Source organism: Limulus polyphemus, unplaced genomic scaffold, assembly GCF_000517525.1.
Source record: "Limulus polyphemus unplaced genomic scaffold, Limulus_polyphemus-2.1.2 Scaffold2655, whole genome shotgun sequence".
NCBI classification, from domain to species: Eukaryota; Metazoa; Arthropoda; class Merostomata; order Xiphosura; family Limulidae; genus Limulus; species Limulus polyphemus.
The window spans coordinates 89,031-101,799 of NW_013668265.1; the positions used below are offsets into that span (position 1 = coordinate 89,031).

At 32.0% G+C, this 12,769-nt stretch overlaps 1 protein-coding gene across 1 annotated transcript in view; it reads right to left on the minus strand.

The window, feature by feature from the left end:
• Positions 1-11,820, minus strand: part of LOC106467546 — an 89,586-nt gene extending 77,766 nt beyond the window's left edge. Inside the window, exons 1-2 of the mRNA XM_022395743.1 lie at positions 11,654-11,820; positions 8,721-11,156 (exon numbers count right to left, since the gene is read on the minus strand). Coding sequence (XP_022251451.1) covers positions 8,721-11,135 — 2,415 coding nt within the window. The 5' untranslated portion in view covers positions 11,136-11,156; positions 11,654-11,820. The remainder of the gene's footprint in view (positions 1-8,720; positions 11,157-11,653) is intronic.
• Between the last annotated feature and the right edge of the window lie 949 nt (positions 11,821-12,769).

The following is a 12,769-nucleotide window of genomic DNA, read 5'->3' on the forward strand; positions in this document are numbered from 1 at the left end:
CTACTCGTGAGAATATATATAAATGAAAAAGGTTTAGGCCAAATTATACTGTGCAAATATGTAGAAAAAAAAGTTTTGGCCAAATTATACTCACCTTTGTCGCATAAAAATATTAAATATAGTATTTCGTACAATAAATACTTCCAACATTTTTTTTAATATTCCGTCTTGAAACAATTATTTACTAAATAAATATTATGCACGAAAAAAAAATCACTATACAATACTGTAGTATATTTAGAAAAAAATTAAGGAGTCTGAATTTTCACCCAAACAAAACTGAATAATAAAATTATATACTGCTGACACGTGCTTCAATCATGAAGTGTCTATTATAAAGCCACTTGTATGTTTTCATCACAGAATACTCTAACCCATGACCATGAAAAATAAGCATATCTTATATGTACATTAAACAAAGTTCTTTGCTCCCGAGTTGAAAATGTCAACTGTACACGCAATGCATTTGTAATTTAAGCATTCATACACTCGTGATATTTTTATCTTAATGTAGCTTTGTTAAACCTAATTTAACTTTTTGTGTTTCAGAGCTCTTTAAAGATATTTTTACTATCTACAAAACATTTAAAATTTAAACTATTTCCACCTCACACCACGCGACAGCTCACGGAAAGTTCGCAATTCCTAAATGACGTCATGGAATTTTTCAAACCTTGACCATGTGGACACTTCCATGGTCGTGTGTACGTACAATAACGGTTTCCTGCGATAAACACACACTTTAAAACCAATATACTAAATACTGTCAATCACAAGTCGTTACACAAAATGACGGCATATTATAGTATGCAACAGGATATACTAATCTATGAAATAAAACTATATTCAAACTTTTGTTGTAAATACAAACACGAAAATGTCAAAATTAAGCTACATCTTTGATAATGGAATTACTTTTTCAACAAAAAATCAGTTCATTTTTGTATTTTGTGAATGATAACGTATTTTTGTATGATTTTTTGACGAGTACATGAATATTAAATAACTTTCACAAGGCAAGCAGAACTAAAATTTATTCTACATAAATAAATGCCTTAATACATTTACAAACACCTCAATGTGATATATTTCAAAAGGAGGCTAATCACTACTTGATCATTAACAACGTTTTAGTACTGTGCACAAGGGATAATTTTTAAACACTTTTAATATTTATTCATGTTATATCTTTATGAGTAAATTAAGACAAAAGGATTAAGTACTTTTAACTTTTCTTTGGAACAAAGGATGTACTTGATCCAGATGTTTAACTGTCAAGGATTTCGTAAAGACTTTCTGTGGGTTATTCCTTGGAAAACAGATGATTTAGGTGTTTAACTGATAATGATTTGGTCACACTTTCTACAAGTTGTTTCTTGGAATACAAATTCAGATTTTTAACTGATAATGATTTGGTCAGACTTTCTGTGGGTTGTTTCTTGAAATAGAAATGATTCAGGTGTTTAACTAACAATAATTTGGACAGTCTTTCTGTGGGTTATTTCTTGGAAAACAGATGATTCAGGTGTTTAACTAACAATGATTTGGACAGACTTTCTGTGGACTGTTTCTAGGAATACAGAATAAGTTGGAAATATTAAATTGAATATTAGAGTAACAGGTTAAAAACTTTTAAGACCAATGTGCAATTTGTTCTTTGATGTTTTTTTTGTTTTGTTTTCTTCAGTTATCTTTGAATAAAGTTATGGAATGATTTGGCTAATGATGTATTCATAACAGTTATTTTGCAGTCTTTTAGGTTTTCTTGGATAGACAAATGTAGTGAGGGGTAATCTATATCCTTAACTGATTAAATGTTCCATAAGAAAAGAGAGAATAAGCATGCCATGAAGATGGATTTTATCTGAAGTTATAAATGATACATCTGACTCAACACTGTAAAATCTCTGTAGATACTTCCTGTTTGCTATAAAGACACTTTCTAAGGTCTACATTATTTACATGAACAAATACAACCAGGAGAGCATTTTATTCATGTACAGTAAGTGTACTAGCATATATGTAATTACATACACAAACCATTTACAGGTAGATATTAAGAAAAGTTAAAAAGTAATTAGAGATGAATATAGAAGGTGGTTAGGAAATGTTAGCTTTTTTAAGTATTGTGGATATTGTAGACATTCCCGATGATTGAACTCTCATCTACAAGAAGATGAGGTTTAAAAAAAGATCATTTCAGATTAAGCTGAGGTGTGAAAAAACAAAAAGAGAGAATCTTTTTATAAAGGTTTTTGTGGAAAATTACTTTGAAAAATGGAATCTGATCAATATGTGTAATGGTCACAAAGGTTTCTCACTATGTAATGTTATAAAATTCTCATTATTCATGCTTCATTTTATACAGTAGACTGTTTCATTTCTTATTTCACATAAAAACCCAAACAATACATTATTTTTAATGACTGAGCTACCTTAAAAGCCCCAAACATAATTAAAAGCTAGACAGCCCCAAACATAATTTTCTCTCAGAATTGACAATTTGAAATAAATTAGAAAACAGTGTGTCTTGATTGTTTAGATACATAAAAGTCTGTAAGCTAAGTTTTTTATATCTTCATCATACCATGAATTTTGCATAAATGTAGCACAAAAGAGACATCACATAAAAGTAAGTTGCTGAATTAATCAAGTGTTAACTTTTTCCATTCTTATTCTATAATATGACTGCATGACTTAGATTCTGTTTGTGACTGATAAGTGTTAAAAAATAGGAAGACACAGAGTTATGGAAAATTGGTTATTACCGTACAAAACTGTACACTAGACAAAGAAAACTGTTAATGGAAATTGATAACTACTACAAAATATTTAAAGTAAACTGTAAAAAAAGAATGTTATTAGAAATTGTTGACTACTATACAAACATTTATAGTAAACTGTAAAAAAGAATGTTATTAGAAATTGTTGACTACTATACAAACATTTATAGTAAACTGTAAAAAAGAATGTTATTAGAAATTGTTGACTACTATACAAACATTTATAGTAAACTGTAAAAACAAAGTGTTACTGGATATTGATAAGTATTACACAAAACTGATTACATACTATTTATTTCTGTGTAAATAAGAATACTGTTATTGAAAACTGATTACTACCATAAAACAATTTAAGTTGAGTAGGAAATAAAATGTTAATGGAAATTGATTACACAATACAAAAATTGATAATAAACAAAGAAAACAGTGCTACTGGAAACTGATACCTACCATACAAAAATTTATGGTAGACTAACAAAAGTCTTAGTTGTTATTGGAAATTGATTACTACCATATCCAATTTGTTTCTTGTGATTACTGATATTTTGTCATTTTAGTAAAATTTTTAATTGACTGTAAATGTTATTTCTTTACTTCATACCTAAACAATTAAAAAATTAATCAGTTTCTTGACAAAAATGCCCACTCATAACTTTCAAAGACAACAATAATTTATAAAAACAAACTGTTTACTTTTAACGTTTGTGTAGTTGTATGTTATTTACATTTGGAAAATGATCTAACCGTATTACAAGAAATTGTGTAATGTTTGCATGCTTATATTCATAAACAATATTTTATGCAAGTAAGGAACCCTTTTCACATTCATTTTTTTTGTTTCTAAGAAAAGTTCCAGCTATAACTGATATACTGCTAAGCTTTAGCTACTTTGTTGACTGGACCAGTAAAGCAGTTCAAATTTCAAGGAAGTCCTGTACATCATGATTCCTGTACTATCAGGATGACTACTTAAATTCAAACTAATATTATTATTCTGCAAAAAAAATAACTGGTTGAGAAATGATAAGAAAATATTTCTTCATGTCTATTTATCTAATCTCAGTTTTTCAGTAGCACCAGGAACTGCACTTCGAGTGTACATTGTTACTTTTAGTGTTTAGGGTTCCTTCGTGACATGAACATACATAATGTATGAACAACACTTGGCCCTTCAAAGCCTTGCACACTATTGGGCATAAGTTGCTTTCTTAAACACCTTGAAGGGATTAGACAAGAACTATCTATTACGAATTGGGAAAAACTAAATTAATTGGAGATGCTGATCAAATGTGGAAAATTCTTAAATATTCAATATCAGAATGTTCTCATAAGAAAAAAATGGGAGGCTGCAAGTAATAAACCAGGATGACTCACAAAAGGTTTAAAGGATAGAATAAAAAAATTAAATTGACTGCAACAATGGGAGATTTGGAGAAATAAAGATCAAGAGAGTTGGTCAAATGAGAAATTATGAAATCAAAAACTATGAAAAAAGCATGGATTTCTTTAAATACATTAAGTGTAAACAAAATGTCAGGATGGGAGAAGGACCCTTGAGATGATACCAGAAGGATAATAACTGATGGTTATGGGATGGCTGGGTTACTGAATTCTACTTTTTCTTCGAATTTCACTAATGAAGATTTAAGCAATGTTCCTCATCCTGAACAGTTGATAGATGGAAACAAGATTGAACAAGGCAATCACACTGACTCTGAGCTTGTTACGAAAAAAAAAAAGAGAAGTTTAAATAATAATAAATCTTCTGGGCCAAAAATATTTGCCCAAATGTTTTGAAGGAAGTTAAGGATTGGATATGTAAGCCACTTGCTACTATTTTTTCTAAATCCTTGAATAGTAGGCAGGTGCAAAAAGATTGAAAGTTGGCTAATGTTACTCCTCTTTTCAAAGGAGGTGAAAAAACTGTCCCTGTAATTACATACCTATTAGTCTTACATCAGTTGTAGGAAACATTTTTTAAAGTTTGATATAAGATGACTTGCAAAGTCATTTTACAAAGTTTACAATTTTGTCGGAGAGAGCATGATTTCACTAAGGAAAAAAACAAAGAAAATTGTACGTTTCACAAATACTTCATTTATTAATGACCATGGTTTCACCAGTAAAGGTATCATCAGGTACAGAATGAAATGGTTGTAAACAGGTTTATATATTTTTAACCAAAGAACAGGAAGTAACCTTGACATTCACCTTGAGACAAGTGGTGAGAAGTGGGGAGGAGCTTAAGTTGGTTTGGTCATTTAGAACTTTTTATGGATTTGTTTTTAAGATTTCTATTTATTTCTAAAATTTCCAGGTTATTTAGTTTTTTACCTTTTTCACAGATATGTAGTAAGATTTTGTAGTTTTTTTCCAGATCAAAGTGGTGCTTAGTTTCAATAAGGTGTGATGAAAAGGTGTACTACTGGCTGTAAGAAGAATGCTGCTGCTGCTTTACAAAATGATTTGGTTTATTTGATGAGTTGGGTGAATAAATGACAGATGGCTTTTAACTAATAAATGCATGTGAGCTATCACAATTTGAATTATGAGTATATATAATTTTGATGGGAATAGCCTTAATAGTGTTATGGTAGAAAAAGATCTTGATGTTCAGGTTAATCGGTGTCTTAAACCATCCAAACAATATACTGTTGCTAGTGGTAGGGAAAAATAACATATTAGGCTGTACCTACAGAAATACTGAATAGAAGACAAAAGAAGTAATAATGTCATTGTACAGGTCATTGGTTAGACCATATTTGGAGTAGTGTTTAGACTGGGGCATCTTAACATAGAAAGGACATTGAATCATTGGAAAAGTTTCAAAGAAGGACTAGTAGAATGATACCTTGGATGGAAAGGTTGTCATACGAGGATAGGTTAAGATCACTAAAACTGAGGTGTTTAAGATTGTAAATGGAATTGGGTGCTGATGCATCATCTTTTTCCATATTTAATGATGAAAATGGTAAGGGGATACAAATATAAATTTTGGCAAAGTAGGAGTGATCTTCAGCTAATACAGTTATATTCTTCTAACAGGGTGGTTGGCTTTTGGAAGAGGTTGCTTTTGTGTGTAGATGCAGTTAATTTAAAAGTGTTCAAAGGAAGGTTTTGATAAGTGATAAGAGCTGGCTTTGAGTATTTTACTTTTACTTTAGTGGATGAGCTGACCTAGATGAACCAACAACCAACAGGCCCCATGTTGTCCTTAAATTATACATATGTATATGTAAAGTGCTGGCCAATACTACTACTGATAACAACTCATTACATAAGTCAATTGCCTTATATATAGAAAAAAAAAATCTGTTATGACTAGACTCTAGCCTGTCTTTTTTAAATTTTAAATTTGTAAGCAGGGGTTTAATTCAACTTTTCCAGGAATCGTTTAGCTGAGGTAATGCTAGAGGAATCTACCAGTTGAAGAGACATTCCACTGGCCAAGTGTAGTATTCAATGGCTGCTCACTGAAAATGTTGAGTTATAAGATCTGTCTCAACATACATAACAATATTAAAGAAAGGAAACAACTCCACATAACATATTGCAACAACTGTATAACCACTAGGCTGACACTGTAAACTTTTCTGTATAGCTTAACATTGATGTGAATAAAATAATTTAAACAAGCAGAAAGAGGATGTGCCCACACAGATGGTTAGTATATGACATGTAACCACCCTAAACCAAATCAACCCACATGTGGTCAGTAGATGGGTGCTAATTTCAATCCCTGCATGCATGTAAACTTACTAAGAACATTCCAAAATATATACACCTGTACACAAAAAGTACTTGGTAATTTAAAATGTTGCAAGGAGAACAAATGTCATCTCCAAACATTGGATATCTTCCTATATCATGGAATGGGAAGTAGAGTATTCATTAATTTATCAGGATTATTGAACACAAAGTTGTTTTACATTAGTATTTAAACATAGCATAATAAGAAATGTATAGAGTTGCACTTTGGGCTGAAAAACTCCTGCACATAAAGCTCAGTAGGTAGAGCAACAGGGTTTCTGGTAAGGCCCACTCAGGAGAAAATACCTTTCACCTCTTTCACATAATTCCAAAAGAAAGAAAGATACTGGATAATTACAACAAAAAGAAAACATACTGTTCTTGCAAACATTTTAATAAATATGATAATAATAATAATGCTCAAGTACTCATGCTATTATATTACCATATATTGTAGTATGAATGTAAACATGTAATTTACAAATTGTAGAATACTGTACACATGCACAAACAATTTCATTATCCTAAAATATTTAGCTTTATTCTTCACATATTATTTTTCCAAAGATAAATGTGTTAACTGCCAGACATGATTTCTAGAAATATGCCTCAAATTAATGCATAAGTTTGTAATTTGAAGAAAAAACAAAACAAAAACCTTGCCCGAGGATCAAAATAGAACAAAAATTTACTCATTCCTTCTGCATCCCACAAAAAACTGGAATATAACTTTTAATAGCAAGTACACTCATTATAATGCCATTGGCAGATAATTTTTGTTGGGAATGGATTATACCATGTTTTGCATCTAAGCTTTGCATATAAGCCTAGCATGTATAATACCCTGCACACAAACTAATAAAGAAGTCATGGTTTACCTTAATTCTGCCATGTAACTAAAATGGTGTTTAATATATAAATTTAACATTTAACAGTTTGAAGCTTTTGTAATTTCTATTAATTTATATATCCTTCCTAGAGCTTGCACTCAAATTTCACTGGGCTACTACTGAAGCCAAAAGTAATAATACTTTTGCATTAATTTAATTGTTTGTTACTGTGTGTTATTAAGGATTTATAAATTAAAGGGATATGCATATTTATGTATATAGTTTTGATTTGCAGTTTAAAGATACACATTTTTCATTAATGTGTATGTGCCAAACTCCTGCAATTCTGAATTTCCAAGAAAAAATAAGGCTTGTCCAACAAGAAAACTATAATGCTAAATCTTGATGTCCTAGGCATTGAGTGATATATATATATGAACTCCAAATCCCTGTAATTACCTTGTGACATAAAAACAAACAAGTTGAGTTCTTAGCTGTGATGAAAAAAGTAAGTAGAAGTTATGAATTTAAAAACAAGAAGGTTAAGGTTCTGCGATACCTCATTTAGAACGTCAGTCTCCTAACAAAAGGTTGAAAAAAATCTGTCAAAAACAGACGCATCAAATTGTGGACTTGTTTCCACAAGGAAATGGGAGGACTAGACATATGCATAGCTTGATCCATGTGTTTCAAATTATTAGGAGTTTAACAATGCTATGGTAATCTGTTTAAAGATGAAAATAAAGGTGTGAAAATATGAGCTTAAGTTTAAGTAGTAATAGGTTCAAGCTATAGAAACCTAGAAGCAGATTTTATTAGTTATAAATTGGGGAATGGCTTGCTTAATAGTTCAGTATGTGCAATTAGGCATTTAGGCTATACCTTTATCTGATTGATTTTTTTTGTTTTGCTCTAAGTCAGTAGCTTTCTCTGATCAGAACCTAATGGAATTTGATATTTCAGTTGGCTGGATTGAAAACTTTTATGAACTATATCTGCCTTTTGAGTTGATGGTGACATTTTGAACTACTAATGTAGGTCAAACATGGTGTTGACATGTGATGGTAGTTCAAAAGATCATCTTCAAATCAGCAGGCAAACATCGTTCCGGAAACATTTCTACTTTGTTTCAGCCTTCTCCAGATAAACCTTCCCCTAAACAAAAACTTAGTTGTTTTGGCGAGTGATGGATGTCTTCGATGAGTCGAATAACCTTCCACCAACTTATTCATACTTATATTAACAGAAAGCTATTCAACTGTGGTCACCCACTCTCCATACTAAAATCATTCTGACTAAAACACTTAAAACATATAAATCTACATTATATTCCAATCTTTAATATAGAAAAACTTACTGTCTCTTGATTAGCTTGGAAGCTATCATCCTCAGGTGGTGGAGGAAGAACAATCCAGTTATATTTGCGAAGCTCAACAGGGACTTTCATGCGTTCAAAGTCCTTCCACTGGAACATTAAAGACTCAAAGCATGTCAGACAGGTGATAACACTTTCCCCTCTATTTATTGCTAGAGACCCAGCTGGCCTGGGATGTTCAATGAGAAAAGGGAAATCTTCCACAGATATGGAACGTGTGCGCTTCCTGTAAGTTGTGATCCCACATATAAAACACACATAATGGTAAGTATTGTACTGACGTTGCCAGGGGTTGCCATCTTCAGGGTAAGGAGAAGTTTCATAAGCGATCCACTGAGCTGTCAATGAGTGGTAACAAAAAGTACAAACAAGACAGTTGCTATCTTCTTTAAGAGGCTCACTTCCATTAGGAGGTGTATGCTTCAACAGAAATGGAAAAAAAGCTGTCTCTTCTTGGTTTGGATGTGCCCATAACGAATAGGTTTGAGTTGCTGAAGAATATTCTCCACATACAAAACACACAGCAGCAAATAGCAGGGGCTGCTTGGTAAAACAACCTTCTAAAGGGTCAGTAATTCTTCTACTCAGGTGGGTTTTATCTGGTGTTACTACATCATCTAACCTGAATTTTGACTTATTTGTGAAAGAACTGGTGCTTGGTCCATAACCTGCATCTTGGTATGCTAACTGTGGTAATGTGTGAGTTGTGGTTACAGGATTAAATGTAGTTAACAGCACTTCATTTTGGGTTAAGCTTGCATTTTTATTGTGAACATATCTGTCTGGGAGAGAAATTTGAACTTGGGGGTTAGAGACCTGTGATGAAGTGTCATGAAATGAACCACATGACGTTAATGAACTTTCAAGTTTTACAGTTTTTGTAAAAGGTATTTTATATTGTCTTTTTTCATTTGGCATTCTAACAGCTTCAAATGCTTCCCATTGGGTTTTCATAAAAGTTTGGCACTCAACACACACAAGAATTCTCCCTTCAGAGTCGAGAGGTTTTGCTGCAACTGGTCTGGGCAAATCTTTAATAAATGAAAAAAACATGGCTCCAGTTTGAGGCTTAGTGTTCAGAAATATTAGTTTATCTACTTGCATAGATTTGCCACATAAATAGCAACCTGAGAAAGAGGGCATAGAACCAGGTTTAAAAGCTCCTGTTAAATGAAGTTTTAAAACACTAGTTAACTCAACTGGAGCATCACTCGTAATCTTGTACAATCGTTTCTCTTCTGGAACTCTGGACCTTTCATAGCCCTGAAATTGACAGTACAGTTTTCTGTAACAGCAGGAACAAATAAGAGCTGCTCCATCATTTGATAATGGTGAGGCACCAAGAGAAGGTCTGATTTTCCTAAGAAATGTGAAATATGGTTCTTTGTTATTTGTTGGACATGAAAACACAACTTGAATCTCTTCCGATATATTACGAAAACCACAAAGAAAGCAAGTGAATTCTTGCTGGTCCACAAAAGAATTAGAGGAATCTCTTGAAGTAGCACGTTTCTGTGAAACAAGATGACTACCAGAAAATGTAGATTTCTTTACTTGATGATTTTTTTCAGCATGATTAACATTATAAAGTTGATACAAGTCCCACTGTTGAAGTAAGTGTTGGTGACAAGCTTTACATACTTCAATCTTTCCTGATGAATCTATTGGTTTTGCACCTAAGGGTGCTCTATGTTGTGCTAAGCTAGGAAAAAATGGACAATTTGAAATAGGTTTAGTAAAAACATCAATTAAAGTACCATTAGAACAACACTCTCCACAGACAAAACACACATTAATATTACTGTTTTCTGCTGACAGTTTTGACAGTGTAACTTCAGAGTTTCTGCAAAATCGATCTGAGACACTGAGGTCAAGCGCTCTGTCATCTTCCGAGATAATTCCATGGTCTATTTCAGACGATCTTTTCACTTTATTGTCATTTACAATATCTGTCACATGAGACATATCACTGGGTAACTGTTCTGTAAAATCAAGTTTCAAACTATTTATGGGTGGAGTTTTTGAGCCGAGGTCAAAAAAGTTTCCAGCATATTCTACATGCATGCCTTGTTCCAAACCAGCAAATGGTTCATTATCAAATCTTTTAAGCCAATACATCCTTTTACTGTTTGAAATTCTCTTTGTTTCATAGGCTTCCCACTGTTGTGTCAAAAAAGAATAACACAATAAACAAGCAGACACAATACCATCAGGTCCAATTGGATTGGCTCCTTGAGGAGGGGGATGGTGCTCAAGAAATGGAAAAAAAGGTCCTTGCTGTCTTGGTTTAGAATAGAGACTACGATCAACTCCATCTTTACCACACACAAAACATACTGATGATCTCGAAGTACTTGGTTCTTCCTTTACGCGCACAAGATAATCAGTATTTGACATGGCAAACTAAAGATGGTAGGCCTAAAATCAAAATTTAAAAAGAACTTTAATTCATAAATGAGAGCCACCTAATTTTAACTTGTCGATTCTATGATTTAACATTAAATCACTTAAGAGTCACAATTTTATTTTCATTGTTATTGATTATACTGTTTAATATTAAATTTTCAATGTTAAAATCTTCATAAATTTTAATTGGTAACTTTATAATATAAAATTATTACGAACTTTCCTGGTGATATTACTAATGTTTAAACCAGATGGGAGCATTATAAAAAATCATAACAAATACAGAATAAGATAAATAGGACATTATCAACATTGCACAATAAAACTCTCTACATTCCAGAAACAGGCCTGGTTGTTTACGTAGTAAACGTATAGTTCTTAAACAACTGAAAATGAGACAATAGGACACGCCAGGTAGCCCTATCACCATAACTTAAGTAACGCAACATACAGAACTAGAATTTGTAGAAAAGTAAAACGTAAATCTTATAAATATAAGTTATACTTACGTTTACTAAACCTTAACGACTTAAAATATGATACGCTCAAACCATTTAAAAACTTTAATATTCACTCTGGGAAATAATTACCCTTCAAATATTTTATGTTATGAAACAATACATATTTAATACTTTAATCTTGTGACACAACATAATTCTCCTTTCCCCTAAGCCCGACTAGAAAATTTACCCATTTCATGAACATATAAACTACGAGACAATAAAAAGTAAATAAATCCCAACATGCTTTGCTGCGAATTCAGATGAGGGCGCAAATCTACCATACACACAAACAATTTCCTGCAGTTTCTCATACAATGTTTGATATAGATTTGTTAGGAAAATTGCTCCAAGTTGTTGGAATTATTCATAGATCAAATAAAAGATCTTAGTTAAGGTTAAATTTTTATTATATTATGATAGTTTAAAAGCACAGTAATTATCTCTTTTTGAAAGTTATTTACAGAAACTTGCGCACTTACGTACCACATAGTTAGAGCATGCGCTCATTAGTTTGCTGTGCCATCTGTTGACTGAGTTAAAAACCAAATAAATAGCAAAAACCATTTAAAAACAAACGACAATTGTCAGTTTTCTGTGTCTTTATTTGTTGACTAATATGTTATTTGTATTTCTACTATTTTCTTCCTATAAGCTCTGAATTACACATATTTCTGAAACTTAAACCACGATTGAAGATTTATTAATCCGTTTAAAACCTAATGTAAGGTGATGCATGTAGGTTTTCACAATTCAAATTATTGTTACAATTTAAATGGGTATACATTAAATACTTGGTTGAAGAAAAAGATCTTGGTGTTGTGATCGAAAATTCACTTAAGTCATCTAAACAGTGTATTGTAGCTAGCAATAGGGCTAATAAGATTTTGAGTAGCATCTATAGAAATATTAAATACAAGGGATATTATGTTTCACTGTATAGATCACTTGTAAGGTCTCATTTAGAGCACTGTGTACACTTTTAGGCTCCCTTCCTCAGAAAAGGACATTGAATTGTCGGATGAAGTTCAGAGAAGAGCTACTAGGATGATACCTGGGATGGTGGGATTGTCTTACGAAGAGAGACTAAAATCTCTAAACTTGTTTTCTCTGGAGAGGAAAAGG